Source organism: Canis aureus, chromosome 2 (genome assembly GCF_053574225.1).
Source record: "Canis aureus isolate CA01 chromosome 2, VMU_Caureus_v.1.0, whole genome shotgun sequence".
Taxonomy (NCBI): domain Eukaryota; kingdom Metazoa; phylum Chordata; class Mammalia; order Carnivora; family Canidae; genus Canis; species Canis aureus.
In genome coordinates this window covers 62,462,453-62,479,088 of record NC_135612.1, presented here as the reverse complement: position 1 = coordinate 62,479,088, position 16,636 = coordinate 62,462,453, and the positions used below count along the sequence as shown (strand labels likewise).

The window sequence follows — 16,636 nt, the reverse complement described above, 5'->3', positions numbered from 1 at the left end:
GATTCAGTCTGGCTAAATTGTAAAAGTAGTCACCCTGAGTTGTCCATTTCATGGAGTGTTGCTACATACTGTTCAGTGGTTCCTCCAGTCGTCTGTGGTTTAGGGAAGGAACATCTAGCCAAGGATGTAAGATGACTGAAGGACAAGTAGCTGTATAGCCATACTTCCAGGTGGAAGCAAGGATCCCCATGAGCATATGCTCGTAGCAAGATCTGCCTCTAGGAAACCTTGTTGTTGAGGACAAATGGATGTTTCTTCTGATGTCATTCTCTGTGAGGGCCAGGACACTCCCAAATGTTTAAGTTATCTACAGTAAAAGTGATGAGTTTGCCTTTATTAGGGAGAGGAGGACTTGTCCTCTCACAGCATGTCACTAGTGGAGAAATGATTTGCATCTATCAGAATGGGAGATTTCTCAAGTTAGGTTAGAAAATGAGTGTCCTCTGACATCAGGATTTGTGTGCATTTAAATGTTTGAAGAGTAGGGCTTTCAGTACATTTGGGAGCACAGTTGTAAGGAATGACCGTCAAATACATGCATTTGTTTCTTTCTCTGTCCCTTCTTCATCTGTGTGTGTCTTAGCCCCTTTCTGTGTGTGAGGGATCTGGAAGGGAAGAGAAGTGGGGTACCGTGTGCGTGTGGCAAAGGTCTGCATTAGGGTGTATTCTGGATGTACAGGGAACAGCAACCCCTTATCCGCAGAATGTTCTGGGCCTGAAAGAGGGATGGAGGGGATTGATCCTTCTGGGGAGTCTTTAGTCTTCATCATTTCGGTACATCTTCCATTTATTTATTTATTTTTTTGACTAGGAAAATGAACACTTGAAAAAGTTCCAGGTGACATGGGAACTACATAATAAACATCTGTTTGAAAATCTGGTCTTTTCGGAGCCACTTCTCCAGAGCAACTTGCCAGCACTGGTGTCGCAGATCAGGTATCTATCTGGTCTTCATCTGCATACATCTCCATGGTGTGACAGCACGGTACTTTTCCCTGTCTTTTAGCATGTGTGCCTGGGAACACCAGCGCCTGGTGGAAGTTCTTGCTCAGGGAACCATCTAGTTTGGACAGAAACTACAAACCCCAAGAGAACTATTAAATTTTCAAATAACAAACTCACTGGTAATGCCCCTAAGATTTAACACCACAGATTCCTTGTAAATAAGAAAAAGCTGTGATAAATGTGAAGTTTTACTTTGATGAGACTCAGGATTGGCCAGATGACTGTGGCACTCAGGTGTGCAGTGGGAGATAGGAAGGGGGTGTGGGAATAGGGAGGAGGGCTCCTGGGCACTGAGGGCAGGGATTTGCATCTCACACATTCCCTCAGTGCCTTGTCCATGGCTTGGCCTCTCCTTACGGTGTAGAGTGTCCATGGGGCTTCCTCATGTGTGCCAGGACAAGTGGTGCCAAGGATGGTGCTCAGGGCCTTTGCCTTGGCTGGCAGGGTGGACAACATGCGGCTCAGTTGGGAGGAGACTCCTGGAATCCACAGTCACTGTGCACTGCTGAGCTAGGTGCATGCTTCCATGGTTCTGCTGCCTGGCGCTTTTGTTCCTGTGGGCTTCCCACAAAGGAATGTACTATAGACCTGGTCATCTTTATGTAAATGTCCATGCTAAAATTTATTTGGACCAGATTCACAAAAAAGGGAAATTATTTTTAAGTAAGTTTGTGGTTGGCTTCCAGACCACTTTGTTTTCTCCTGAAATCCATGTATTGACCTAGTCTTTGTTTCCTGTATTTCTAAATCCTATCTGAGGGGTCATAACTGTTCCCACTTCACACCCTCACCTCTGGAGAAAGAATAACCCTGAAAGTAGTTGGATAAAGGTGGTGGGGGCAGAGAGACCAGAATGAAGTGTTGTGTGGGTGTAGCCTGTACTCTGCTTGGCTCCTGACCCTCCCGGCATCCCCTTCCCCACAGCCTGCTCCCTGCCTGCCCTTTCCCTATGTGTCTAGTTTCATAGCATCTGGCACGTTACATGGTGGGTCTTGGAGACTTGAGTGTCCTGTCACCTCCACCAAAGAGAGAGTCAGGGAAGTTCTCAGAGCTGTGAGTTTGAAATGTAGGAAATAGTTTTGTCCCTAGTCACTGATGTTTACATCCACCAAAGCCACTTTTTATGAAATAATGCATCTTCGGAAGGTGGAGGTTCTTACAGGAAGATTCTAGGGCCTTGTATTTTCTTTTTCTGCTGAGCCAGTTCATTTGATGGGTCTGTCATCAATTGGGGGTGAGTGACAGGGACCTGAAATGTATCCTGAAACTTCATTCTTGGCCATGTCCTAGTTCCAGATTTATTTATTTACTTGCCTACCTTTTCTTTTTCTTTCTTTCTTTCTTTCTTTCTTTCTTTCTTTCTTTTGCTCGCTCTCTCTCTCTTTCTTTCTTTCTTTCTTTCTTTCTTTCTTTCTTTCTTTCTTTTCTTTCTTTCCTGTCTTTCTTGTCTTTCTTGTCTTTCTTTCTGTCTTTATTTGTTTGAGAGAGCATGTATGAGCAGGGAGGGGGCAGAGAAGCAGGGAGGGAGAAGGGAGAGGAAGAAGCAGACTCCGCACTGAGCAGGGAACTCAATGCAGAGCTCAATCCTACGACCCTGAGATCCTGACCTGAGCTGTCCAGGTGCCCCTAGTTCTGGGTTTCTTTCTCACTCATTGCAATTGATGGTCAGACTCCAATGATTGTCAGCAGGGGAAATACAGATGGGGACAGAGCTGGGAGGAGGCAAGCGAAGCATTCCCAGGGGAGCTGGTGACACCAGAAGGGACAGTTCCTTCGAGTTCTCCAGCACACTCCCTTGTCAGACCCAAGAATAATTCAGATCTGATCATCTAGTGTACAGATAGGCACTGAACAACTTGTAAAAGTTTTGACACACGTTATATACAAATACCACCCCCTGAAGTAATGACTGTATCTATGGCACATAAACCCTGGTCTCTGGCTCTATGTGTTTAAAGTATGATACAGATTGCGAAGACTACACTGAGCAGATGTGCAGCTGCATGAGTGTGCCTTAGCTGCCGGCAAGTGTGCCGTGGCCCCAGGAAGTCAGTCCCTTCTGCCTGCTATGTCCCCTGGAACTGCCACTACACTGCTGGCCACAGCAGCCCTACTCCTTCCTTGTTTATTCTTCTGTTGTTCAAATGTGCCTTTCCATAGTCTTGCCTCATTTTTCATTTGATGTATCTTTTGTGTTTTGTTTTTTAATACAAGTAATCTACATGAAGTTGACTTCATGTAAAGGAGCTCACTTAGTTCGGGTAAATTATTTCTCCTTTTCTAAACCCCTGTGCTGAGATGTAATTTACTTACCATTACAGTTCACTCATTTAAAGTGTATAGGTCAACAGCTGTTGGTATATCACATTACTACTTTTTAAAAATTGTGGTAAAATATATACAACACGAAACTTGCCATTTTTAACCACGTTTAACTGTACAGTTAAGTAGGATTAATTACTTTCACAGTGTTGAGCAACCATCACCAGTGACTGTTGCCAAAACTTTTCTCATCACCCAGAGACTCTATCACTGTGAATGACTCCACTCCTTCTTTTCCCCACGTTTTTTATAATTCTTTAGTCTGCAGGCCCCCACCCTATCCGTTTTCCCTTATAATACATCTGTTGGAGAACCTGCAGCGATGCCCAGCATCTAGGTTCTGTGGCATGTGTGCTCATGGAGCACCACACAGGCTTTCTGTCTGTGCTGCCCAAGGACTGGTAGTGAGGTCCAGGAGCTTCATCAGGCTTATGTCTGTCCCGGTGTCAAGACCAGGAGCCTCACTATCTGCTTGTTTGTTTTGGTGGGTATTAGTGGTTGCCCAATTGGTTTTTATTTTAAATACATGATATTAATTGTTAGGGAAATGTTTGATTAGGCTTGTGAATAAACTTGCCAAAACTGACTTTATTTCATTCTCCTTATGTTGCACATGCACACTATCTGTAATAGATGTTACTGTGAGGATCTGTCCATAGCACTATCATGTGTTTACAGAGTGAATACTTAGATAGTAATCTGTTTGCTAAACCACTTGTGTCATGTGACCGTGAGGACATTCCTTGTTTTCTGTCTGGGTTCCAGCTCAGCTCAGCTTGAATGTAAGCCTTGTGCCTACACATTGTGCTCCGATTATCCCAGCAGAGATGTCCCAAGAACCCTGGCTACTTTGGCTCAAAATGGAACCTGTATCATGGTAGAGGAGAACAGCTCTCACTTCCGGTAGGAGAGGAAGAGGGGTGTGTGCCAGGCAGATGCCGGGCTCCCTTAACATAACCGTTTTCCAAGTAGTACAAAAGGGTGCGATGGCATTACATAGAAGGCAAGCTTTGTGTGAAGCGTGGAAATCTGTCTGTAACGAGCAAGGTTGTGGAAACAGAAATGGGAAGAAAGCAACTGCTCCGTGGGCTAGTGAACTGCAAGACAGAGGGCTGTGTTCTTAGACCCAAGGGCCATCTAGTAGCTGTGCAGAGCCCAGAGCAGCCTCAGAGTCCCTAGATTCTGTCCCTTGAGGAGTTTTGTATCCTGAGGGGGCAGAAACAGCCTTAGAAGGACAGCCTTGGTGCCTGAGAGTCTCAGTCACTGTGTGGGTCAGTGTTGGTTTCTTTCCTGTCTCTGGCTTCCCCTAAACACCTGTTCAGTTAGGCCTGGCTTCTGCTTGGCCCCTCCTTGGAGTGATTCCACACTTGGACATGTGTGCAGATAACTTCAGCATCTGTGAGTTCCTTTGTAGGTTTTCCGTTTTACACAGTAGTCACAAGTGGGATCCACCCACAGATGGAGACACATAAAAGGAGAGGGAGCCATTTGTGCCCATTGAAATGGTCCTAATTTTAAAATTACTTAATTGTTTATTTTTATTATAAAATTATTAGATTGTCATGCAGTGAATCTCTGAAAATACAGAAATCATGAAGAGAAAGAGGTACTGTAAACAATTTGGTGTTTCCTCTAGATTTTTTTCCTTATGTCCAGCCCAACACACATCTTTTAAACATGCTGCCATCATCATCATCCTATCTTAACTTGGGCATAGTTTATCTCAAAGCACAGGTATAAGTACAGTATATATTTGCACATCTGTGAGTGAAGAGATGTAATTATAAGCTTCCTAACGGGTGCCTCGTTATCTAGAATCCTTTCATCTAGATGTCCCCACTGTGTAGCTTCCAGTTTCTCTATGTCGACATGATGATTATTCCTGTACAGCCTTTTGCCCTTGAGTAATGATAAATGTTGTCTTGATTTTGAAATTCTTTGTCAAGATGCTTTATTACAGTTGTTTGGTTCCAGCATTAATGTATTTGGATATTAAGAAAATGAACATTTTCTGATGACAACTTGCCGTGTTAGTCTGCTCACCCCCTTGTCCCTGCCTGCCCTGCTTGGCTTTCTCTTCACCCCCAGGCCACCCTCTCATCCCATATTCTCTTTCCTGGAAGTCTAGGTGTCTTCCTCATTGTTTATAGTATTTGTGTCTTATTTTCAGTTCATTTTCTCGTTTGCATCTTACCATCTTTCTTAACAAATAATATAAAAATAAACACTATAAAATGTATTTCTTTGGATCAGATTTTCTATTTTACTTAATTTGAAAACTGGGTCCAAGTTTTATATTTTTCATTAAATGTTGTGTTTTCCCTGGGCCAGTATATTTCACTGGGGAAAAATAATTTACAAGCCCACATTTAGTAAACTGGATCCTAGGCCTTATTTATTTATTTATTTGAGAGGGGGAGAGCGCGCACGCAAAAGATCAGGGGAAGGAGTAGAGGGGAAAAAAAAAGACTCTCTAGCAGACTCCCTACTGAGCACAGAGTCCAATGCAGGGCTCGATCTCACAACCCCAAGATCAAGACTTGAGCCAAAATCAAGAGTTAGATGCTCAACTGACTGAGCCCCTCAGGTACCCCAAGGCCTTAGTCTTATAGGACAGTCTTATTCACTACTATTTTTTTTCTTTGAAGCTCTTCCTTCTTTGAGCTTCTCCTTTATGCGAGATTGTGTTCTGGTGCCTTGCACATGTACTTGCTGAGCCCTCACAGCAGCCTTGTATGGTATGTGGTGGTGCCCATGTGTCACATTGGGAGAGGAGGTGACACAGAAGCAAATCTCTGGTTTCTGGCCCAGAGCCTTTGGGCCCCTTTCTTTCGCTGAAATGCCTCTCTCCCTAGGCTAGGAACCACGACGCATGACACATGCAATGAAGACACCTATAGCACCTTGCTGCAGCGGTACCAGCGCTCTGAGGAGGAGTTGCGCAGGGTGGCGGAGGAGTGGCTGGAATGCCAGCAAAGGATCGATGCCTATGTCGACGAGCAGGTGAGTGCGTGCCACCAGGACCTGCCGTGGGTAAGGCACATGTGCCAAGGTGATCGGGGAGGTACAGGTGGGAGGAGTATAGTCCCTGGTTTTCCAGAGGGAACTGAGGCTCTGGGGTACCATGGTAACTTTTCACCCAGCTGTGCCTGGGGCTGGCAGCAGCTGTTAATCAGGTCAGTGTTGACCTGGCCACACCCAGTGTCACCTGCATAGGCTGCCACCGAGCTCGGTGTTATCTGCAAGAGCCTGTGGGGCCTTGGGGAGCTGCTGAGCCTTGTAATTTGTGGAACCATTCATGGAATGCTCTGCTGCTCAGAGCCCCTTCTCTGTCTCTATCCAGAGAGGGAATGCAGACAGAACCGAGTTGGTTGTGCTTGGCAGGTGGCTGACAGGGATGGAGGAAGACCCAAGAAAGCAGGGTACTCCTGGTGAGGGTGGGGCCTGAAGGGCAGATGCAGCTGATCGGCAGGAACCTCTTGGGAACACAGAGCAGGACTCCCAGAGGGCACCCCAGCCTGCCTGCCCACCTTCCAAAACCGCAAGAGGGTGGGCAGAGGAGGAGGCATTCAGAACAGCCATTTTCAAGGTAATAGGGCATAAGGAGTAATGAGGGAACACTGTTAGAGCTCTGTATTATACTTTCTCTCTCTCTTTTTTAAAAGATATATTTGTTTATTTTAGAGAGAGAGCATGGGGGTGGGGGCAGAAGGAGAGAAAATATCAAGCACACACTGCATTGAGTGCAGACCATGACATGGGGCTCGATCCAACGATTCTAAGATCATGACCCGAGCCAAAGCCAAGAGTTGGATGCCCAACTGACTGCACCACCCAGTCACCCCTCTATATTATACTTTTGAGACTCTGGGATTTGGATCGGGGGGTCTACATCCTGCCCTATGCAGTCTTTTTTTTCTCATTTCACATTATAGGTATGACAGATATAAATGCACTTCTAGTTTCAGAAATCCTTTCATTTCTCCAGTTGAAATGGGACTATACAAAAAGTTCCCCAAGATAACTCTTAGAAGAAAGGAAAGACTGAGACTTTACTAAGATTGAGAAAACCTTTAGGAATAGTAATTTTTTAATGTACTTGTACCTGAAGCTAAAAGTCTATTTAGGAATATAATACACAGCGTTATCATTGCTGTTCTGACGAAAAAGAGGAATGTATAAAATAACAGTTTCCAGAGGGAACTGAGGCTCTGAGGTACCATGGTAACCTTTCACCAGCGGTGCCTTGGGCTGGCAGCAGCTGTTAATCAGGTCAGGGTTGACCTGGCCACACTGTGTCACCTGCATAGGCTGACATACTTGTTTTCTCTAGGAAGGAAAATACAGTCTTAGTTTAAAAAGTAAAGCTGAAATTAAATTTATTTAAGAGTGTATGTTCTTAGAGCTCTAAATGCTTAGAATTAAAAGTAGGAAAGATCTTAAATCAGCAACCTAATTTGGCAACTTCAGGATCTAGGGGAAAAAAAACAAACTAAAGCCAAAGCTAGCAAAAGGAAAGAAATAATAAAAATTAGAGCAGGTCAACAAACTAGAGAATAGAGAAAAATCAGTGAAACCAAAAGTTGGTTAAGATCATCAAAGTTGACAAACCTGTAGCTAGACAGGCTTGGGACAAGAAGAGAGAAGACTGAAATCAGAGATGATGTGGGAACATTATTACTGATTGTAACAAAATGAAAAGGGTTGCCAGAGTCCCATGAACAGTTGTACACCAACACAGGTTAACTCAGATAAGTGGAAGAATTCCTGGAAACAGAACCTACCAAGACTAAGTCATGGAGACACAGTCCGGTTAGAAAACTGAATCAGTATCCAACATCTCCCCATAGAGGAGAGCCCAGGACCTGACAGCTTCACAGGTGATTCTCCCAAACATTTAAAGAAGAATTAACACCAATCCTTCCCAAACTTTTCCAAAAACTTGAAGGGGAGAGAAACTTCCCAGCTCATTCTGTGAGGCCAGCATCACCTTGATACCAAAGCCAGACAGAGACACCATCAGAAAAGAAACCTATAGACCAACATCCGTGAAGAGCACAGGTGTAGAAATCCTCAACAAAATACCAGCAAACAGGATTCAGCAGCGTATCAAAAGGACTGTACCCTTGGGCAGCCCCGGTGGCGCAGCGGTTTAGCGCCGCCTGCAGCCCGGGGTGTGATCCTGGAGACCTGGGATCGAGTCCCACATCGGGCTCATTGCATGGAGCCTGCTTCTGTCTCTGCCTGTCTCTCTCTCTCTCTATGTGTCTCTATGAATAAATAAATAAAATCTTTAAAAAAAAAAAAAACAAAAGGACTGTACCCCACGACCAAGTGGGATCTCTTCCTGGAATGCAAATATGATCAGGGCATGAAAACTGATCGATGTAATATGCACATCAGCAGAATAGAGGGGGAAACATGGGATCATCTCCATTGATGCAGATCTACAAAGCTTTTGACAAAATTCAGCACCCTCTCATGATAAAAACATCAAACAAACTAGGGTCACAAGAGAACCACCTCCACATACTGAGAACCACACATAAAACCCCACAGAAACATCAGACTTGATGGTGAGACTGAAAGCATTTCCTCTAAGATGAGGAACAAGGTAGGAATGCTGTTTCTACTACTTCCATTCAACATGGTACTGGAAGTTCTGCTCAAAGCAGTCAGCTCAGGAAAAAAACACATCCAAATTGAAACAGAAGAACTAAAATTATTTCTGCAGGTGATATGATTTTATGTGTAGAAAATCCTAAAGACTGTAAAAAAAAAATAAATGTTGAATAAATGAATTCAGCAAAGCATCAGTAACAAAGTAAATGCGTAAAGTGATATTTCTGTATGTTAACGAATAATCTGCAAAGGAAGTTACAAAAACAGTCCCATTTACAACAGTATCAAGAGTAAAATACTTACAAATTGACTCAAGGAGTCTTTTCTGACTCATTTCTGAAAGAAATTAAAGACATAAAGGGAAGTACATGCTGCGTTCATTGGAAGACTGATTAATATTAAAATATCCTAGCTAACGTGGTCTGCAGACTCAGTGCAATCCCTATCAAAATCCTAAAGTCATTTTTGTAGAAACAGAAAAACGCATTTTAAAATTCCTATGCAATCTCAGGGAACCTAGAATAGCCGGAACCGTCTTGCAAAAGAACAAATCTGGAGGATTCACTCCTGTGATTTTGCACCTGACTGCAAAGCTACAGTAATCCCAACAATGTGGTGTTGACATATGTGGTCACATGATGTCCAGTAAGGGTGCCAGGCCACGCAAAGGGGAAAGGACAGTCTGCAACAAACTGCTGAGGAAACTGCACATCCTCATGCAAAAGAATGACTTTGGAGCCAAGATGCAGAAACTAACTTAAGTGGGAAAAGGCCTAAATAGAAGATCTAAAATAAAGAAACTTAGACATTTCTTTCCGTGAACAAAACCAGACATGAAAGGACAAGTATTATAGAAATCTGTGTTTACAAGGTCCCCCACTCCTCATACAAGGTCAGACTCCTAGACACAGGAAGTGTAACTCATGGGCTCAGGACTGCAGGACGGGAGAACGGGGAGTGTTTCAGGGGGACAGAGTTTCTCATCTTAGGGAAGGATAGTGGGGATGTTTGTATGATGTGAATGTACTTAATGCCACTGAACGGTACACTTAAAAATGGTTAAGATGGTAAATTGTATGTTATGTGTATTTTGCCACAATAAGAAAGAAAAAGAAAACCCATCCTCCTTACTAAAGTAACGAGAAAATGTATTCTTATTTTCATTCACCTATCAAGAAACCATGATGCCATTAATACAAGTCAGGGAAACTGAACAATTTTAACAGCATCCAGAGGGTACTAGTCATTCTGGAATCCTTGGAATGGACACCACTTTCTTCTAATCAAGTAATAGTTTAGAAATCATGTAGTAATTTCAGGGTTTCAAACATCTGTAAAATAATTGAGTATTCATAAATAAGCATGGACGTGGGAGACAGGTGACAGCTTTGAAATCACTTGTTTTTGCTTGCTTTTTGAAATGTATCCTTTATTTGTTGTTTGACACAGACATAAGCCTGCAGACACCCAAACGTTCAGAAAAATTAATCCCAGAGGACGTGAGGAGAGGGTCAAAGAGGAGGAGGTTTCTGTTGATATTAGCTATCAAACAGCTCTGGACTGAGTTCCATACTAAAATAAATTACCTTTCCTGAGATTTAGCTCATTTAAAATCTTTTAAGATTTTATTTATTAATTCATGAGAGACACAGGGAAAGAGGCAGAGACATAGGCAGAGGGAGAAACAGGCTCCCTGCAGGGGGCCTGATGTGGAACTTGATCCCTGGACTGGCTGTCATGCCCTGAGCCAAAGGCAGGCACTCAACTGCTGAGCCACCCAGGTGTTACTAAGATTTTATTTTAAGTAGGCTCCATGCCCTGCATGGAGCCCAACATGGGGTTTGAACTCATGACCCCAAGATCAAGACCTGAGCTGAGATCAAGAGTCAGATGCTTGACTGACAGAACCACCCTGGCACACCATCCCCTCTCCCCCCAAATCATTTTTAAACATGCAACAGTAATTGCTGCTTGTAAGAGGAAAATGTTTTTCCTGAAAGTGGCAGACATACAGGATGTAAAAGGAGAACTGGCACCAGCATTGAATCTTCTCATCCAAGAAGATGGTATACATCTCTGGTTTTAGGTTGTGTTTTGTCTTCTGTATGATGCTTTTACAGTTTGTGTACTTCCCATCAAGTTTATTCCCCGGGGCTTCTGGGGTCAAGGCCACGCTGTGTGCTCACAGCTGTCTGGCTGTTGGTATTCCACCCAGTGCCCTTACTGACTCTCCAGGAGTTTGTGAGTTAGCTGCCTTGAAGTTTCTAGACCATGTCTCCTGCAAATAATAGTTTTGTCTTAGCTTCTCTGGCATTTGCACTGTTTGGCTTCACTTAGAGCCCTCAGCTCTTCACAATTGAGTGTAACTGGCGGCACTGAGCACAGCTCTGGCTTCCCATGAGGTCAGATGCTTGCCATAAGTACTGGTGAGAGTTTTTAGCAAATTAAGGATATTTCCCTTTTTCTAGCTTACTTAAGTTATGATTTAAAAAAAAATAAAAAACAGGAATAGGTACTGAATTGGTATGGTATTTGTTTTTCTCTATGAAAACAAATGAAAAAGGCATTAGGTTTCCTAATTTTGAGACATGTTTGCATTCCTGGGATTAAAGCCTACCAGGTTATGATGTATTTTCTGTTAACCTATTATTAGATTTAAGTAGCGAATATTTTATTTAGGATTTTTGGGTTTGTATTCTGAGGCATCATTAAGTGTTTCTCTTTGAGGCCTTGTCCATTTTGTATGAAGGTTCTGCTAGTTCCATAGAATGCATTGAGAAACTTTCCGTGGTTTTTTTTTTTATTTTCAGGAATAGTTTGTTTTTTTTTTTTTAAGATTTTATTTATTTATTCATAGAGCTACAGCTAGAGAGAGAGAGGCAGAGACACAGGCAGAGGGAGAAGCAGGCACCATGCGGGGAGCCCGACGTGGGACTCGATCCCGGGTCCCCAGGATCACGCCCCGGGCTGCAGGCGGCGCTAAACCACTGCGCCACCGGGGCTGCCCGATTTGCAGGAATAGTTTAAATCTTCTGTTCCAATAAAGGGTTTGATAGAATCCACCCTAAAACCTGGGGCGTGACATATTTTTGCAGGGAGGAGAAGACCACCTTTTCAATTCATGTTACACTTGGTCATCTGATTGGGGGTTTCTGCTTCCTGAGTGAGTGCTATACATTGATGTTTACCTAGGAGATTGTCCACACTATGTAGACAAGGGATGATAAGCTTGTGCTCAGAGGGGAGGTGATGAGACTGGGTGGAGCCGCTCTACACCCCTGTCCTGCCACCCTGTCATGTTGTGCGGAGAGTGCACCTTCTGTGCCAAAAGGAAACCTCCTGCCCTGGGCTGGGAGGGCAGCAGAGGGTAGAGTGCCTCAGAGCTGCAGTAACGTCCAGAGAAGCTAATGTCTGGGCTGTTAGGTGAAATCTCAAGAGCTTTATAATGTTGACTCAGCTTTTAAAACAGTGGGTTGTGCAGGCACAGCAGAGTGGCCCATGAGCCACCTGCTTGAAGCTGCTTTGGAGATGAACATCTATCTACATTGTACAGATACCTCCTCCTGTGGTTGAAGAGAAACCTCCTGTGCCCGTGTCTGTCCTTCCTCATGCCCACGTTTTCTCTGTGGCCCTTTATTCCCTGAGAGGGAGTCCGGAGAACCATAGTTTGGGGATTTATTGATCACATTTGCTTCTTTTTTCCCAGTAATTTCTGCTTTTACTTTAATTTCTTCCTGCCTTATCAGCTGGTTTCTCATTTTGTTTCTTTGACTTCTTACATGGAACACATACTTTTCTGTCTTTTGTTTTCTCATAAATGCCTTGAAGCATTTTCTTCTTCTGTGTTGGATACATCTTACATGATTTGATTTGTGGGGGTTTCATTATCTGGGATTTCCATGCACTGTAATTTCAGCTTTGATTTCTTCTCTCATCGTTTATGTACATTTTTTTTTCAAACGCACGAATTTATTTTTTGAAATTACTTGTTTTGGAGGGTTTGTTGGCAGTATTTTCTTGCCTGTGGATTAAATATGTCCCCCCTCCCCTTTTTGTGTTCCAAAAAAATTGGAAGATACATATTCCATATCTCTTTTTTTAGTAGTTAGTAGTTTTTAGTTCTTTTCAGTAATTATAAGAACACATATAGATAAACATCAAGATCTAATTTTTTCATAGCCTCCCCCACCACAGTAAAACTGTATCTTGAGCCCATTCTTCATTCCCTATCCCTCTCAATTTGGTGTCTTTTTAAATTTTGGTGAAATACACATAACGTAAAATGTACCATTCTAACCATTTCTGTGGGTCCAGGTCAGGGGCATTAAGTCCACTTAAATTGTGGCAAGTGCTCCACCCTCCACCCACAGAGCCCCTCCACCTTCCCTGACTGAGCAACAGCTCCTTGGCCTCCCAGCCCCTTCAGCCCCTGTCTGCTTTCTGTCTCTGTGCTTTTGAGTCCTCCAAGGGCCTCGTGTGGCAGTGGCGTACAGAATCTGCCCCTGTGTGACCGGATTGGTTCCCTTGTGTCCTGTCCTCAGGCCCATCCATGAGGGAACAGGTTGCTCATGGGTCTTCCCCTCCCTCAAGGCTCTTCCTGCATGGGGCGCTCATCCTCAAGTTCTTATTTCTGGTACAGGCAGGGCATGTGATGGGCATTCAGTACAGGCTGAATGCTCACTTACTGCAATGACACATTCAGCTCTGGGATCTTCATTTCTTTCCTAAATCTGAGCTCCTCTGTGTTTCCCACACGAGAAGAACATGTGAACGAGATAGAGGCCAGGCAGTGAGTCTGTATCATGCCTCCAGGGGGTGTTCCTCATGTGCACCATTGCTGACATCTCTCCTCGTAGACGCCCAGGTGGCTCTTGCTGGCACTAAGGTTTTATTGTTTGCATCTCTTTACTAGATGACAATGAAAACCAAACAGCGCATGCTGACGGAGGACTGGGAGCTTTTCAAACAAAGGCGATTCATTGAAGAACAGGTGAGGCTGCAGGGAGGCTGCGTACCAGATCGGGGAAAAAACACCACTGTGTCAAGGCCACCCTGTGGGTCTGCTCCTAAGAGTGTTGTTAATCCTAGATAAACTAGTTTTCCCTGTCTCTTTCTTGATTTCTGTAATCCTCAAGGAAGACTGTTTCTCAAGTGACCCATGCTAGCCCACAGCCACCCAAGTTCCTGCTGTCTGGCCTCTGCACAGGCAGGTGGTGCCATCACGGAGCAGGGTGTTGGCCCAATTCATGGGCCTCCCCACACTGGCCTGGGCCCTGCTTTCACTGTAGCTGCTGGCGACACAGCCTTCTTCCTCCCCCTCCTTCCCCACGGGCTCTTCCCTACCCCTCCGCTATGTGCCTGGCTACAGGCCTTGTCCCAAGGGCTTCAGAGCACTTGACTTGTTTGAAAGCTTGCTTCTCTTGATTCTCGCCTATGAGCTGGCATTGTTCTCACTTTCTTTCTAGGCAGCTCTGCTCCTGCTCCTTGGTCTTCTTTAGGCTTTGGTGGCCCCTGGCCTCAGCCCCCGCGCCACTGTCCTCACCCCTGTGGGTCTCTGGGCATCCACACTGGTCCGCTCACCTGCTCCATCCCCCAGCCCTTCCTCCATGGCTTCTATCCTATGAAATGGCCCTTCTGGTACCACCTTTCCCATTGCCAGAGGTGGTCTGTAGGTTTCTTCTCTGAAATTCAGATGCTTGCCTTGTCAAATGGAAGTTTGGGTGCCATTTCCAGGTAGCTTCTGGTCTGCTCCCTTCACCTTGTTCCTGAAGTGGGTATCCTCCCCAGCTGGCCTTCCTCCCACCCGCTGCTTCTATCGTGGATTACAAATGCCTGTTTAACTCGTGGATGCTCTGGTGCTACAGCTCCATACACAGGCCTGTGTCCCTCCAGGCTGCCCTGTCAGGCATGGCACCCCCCTCCCTGTCAGCCCAGGGTCAGCCAGGCCTTCCAGAGCTATTTCAGTGGGTGCCTAGCTCAGTGCTTAGCCACTGAGCTGGATGGCCTCTTTGCCTCTGACAGAATTACCAACTCTGCCTCCTCTGGACCCAGCTTGGGCCTGGTGTCCTGTTGTGCTGCTTTTCTGCTTCTGTGGCAGCCTGAACCGATTTGTGCCAGGGCACCTCCCACATCAGAGTTTCCTTTTCCAGGGTCTGAGCTCTTCGGGGCCTTAGTTTAGTTCTGTGCTTCTGGTTCCTCGTGAGGACTGTGCACACAGCCAATTCCAAGTAAAAGCTGGTGTGTGCTGGTGAGGTGCCAGCCAGGGGCTACTGTCCCCAGCCTCAGTGAGGCTCAAGCTTGTGGCTGCTGTGCATTTCTGGTCTGCCCCCTCATGGCCCTGTCCCACTCTAGGAAGCTGTGGCCACTGGCTTCTAAATGGGCATGGCGCATATTACCATGATTATTGAGAAGTTGAACCGCCTGGTTGGGGAATAAGTCTTGCAGAGTTAACCTCTCATTTGATGATTTCCTCTAGCTGACCAATAAGAAAGCAGTTGCTGGTGAGAACAACTTCACAGACGCCATGAGGCACATGTTGTCATCCCGGCTGAGCATGCCCGACTGCCCCAACTGCAACTACAGGAGAAGGTGAGCCCCCGCTGTCGTGTGGGTGCAGTGAGCCCGTGGGACCCACAGCCTCAGTCGAGGCACTGACCCTGACACCGCATGGTCTGACCTTCTTTCTCGGCTCTCTGGGTAACTGTCCTTCATTCCCACTCAGATGTGCTTGTGATGACTGCAGCCTCTCACACATCCTCACTTGTGGTGTCATGGACCCCCCCGTCACTGGCGACATCCACAGTCACCAGCTGCCCCTCCAAGTGGATTCTGCTCCCGACTATCTCTCTGAGATGCGCCCACCTAGCGTGTCCTCAGCAAGCTCAGGGTCAGGTTCCAGCTCTCCCATTACAATTCAGCAACATCCCAGACTCATCCTCACAGACAATGGCTCTGCACCAACTTTGTAAGTTGTGACTTTGTAATAAGATTTCAGAAATTTATGTAACCCATTAATGAGAAATATGGACAGTAATGTCTGCAGAAGTATGGATATCATTATAGTGTTTTTCAAGAAAAAGGATCCTTCATTTTTTAAGCAACTTTTAAAATACGAAATCAATAAACCCAAACTTTGACACTATTTCATTACCTGAAAAAAAATTACCGTAAATTTATAAATGCCGGTAAAGAAAAAACCATGTTGGTATGCAGGGAAGTGTCTCTTCAGTTCTGGCTTCACGTTTCCTCATTTTATTTGAGGGTGATCAGCCCGAAGTTCATTCCGCCTCATTGTCCGTTCAGCATTCATGCTTATTCCATGTCTTGCTAAAAACTCAGATGATCACTTTAGCAAGCGATTGAAAGGTTCTGTTTTCCGTGTTCCCACATTATCTAGAAGTACATTTTGTATGAGCGAGGTGGCTGTGCAGCTGTCGCCAATTCCCACTGTAGGTGAGTGGTCCCACATTTCTTCAGAGTTGTGACCCTGTCATTTGTTGAGGCTTTCCACTCTAACTTCTGGACGGGTTGCACATGGATGTGTGTTTTTATTTTATTTAGGTACAAACTTAGGTTTGTATTTTGCTTATTGTAGAGTGTGCAGGTGTCAGGAGCCCTGTGGAGGTGATGGATGCCAGCGCAGTTCCCAGTGGGAGAGATTGTTGCCCTGACTTTGGGCTGCTCAGCG

General features: G+C 45.0%; 1 protein-coding gene across 4 annotated transcripts in view; it reads left to right on the top strand.

Moving 5' to 3' along the window:
* FAM193A (family with sequence similarity 193 member A) overlaps positions 1-16,636 on the top strand; it is a 161,903-nt gene that overhangs the window by 97,612 nt on the left and 47,655 nt on the right. For 2 of the 4 annotated variants that reach the window (XM_077876127.1, XM_077876125.1), the window contains exons 6-11: positions 812-936; positions 4,093-4,230; positions 6,183-6,330; positions 13,862-13,939; positions 15,425-15,537; positions 15,671-15,913. In XM_077876127.1, the coding sequence (XP_077732253.1) occupies positions 812-936; positions 4,093-4,230; positions 6,183-6,330; positions 13,862-13,939; positions 15,425-15,537; positions 15,671-15,913 (845 nt within the window). The remainder of the gene's footprint in view (positions 1-811; positions 937-4,092; positions 4,231-6,182; positions 6,331-13,861; positions 13,940-15,424; positions 15,538-15,670; positions 15,914-16,636) is intronic. The other 2 variants (XM_077876131.1, XM_077876130.1) reach the window with 1 other exon arrangement.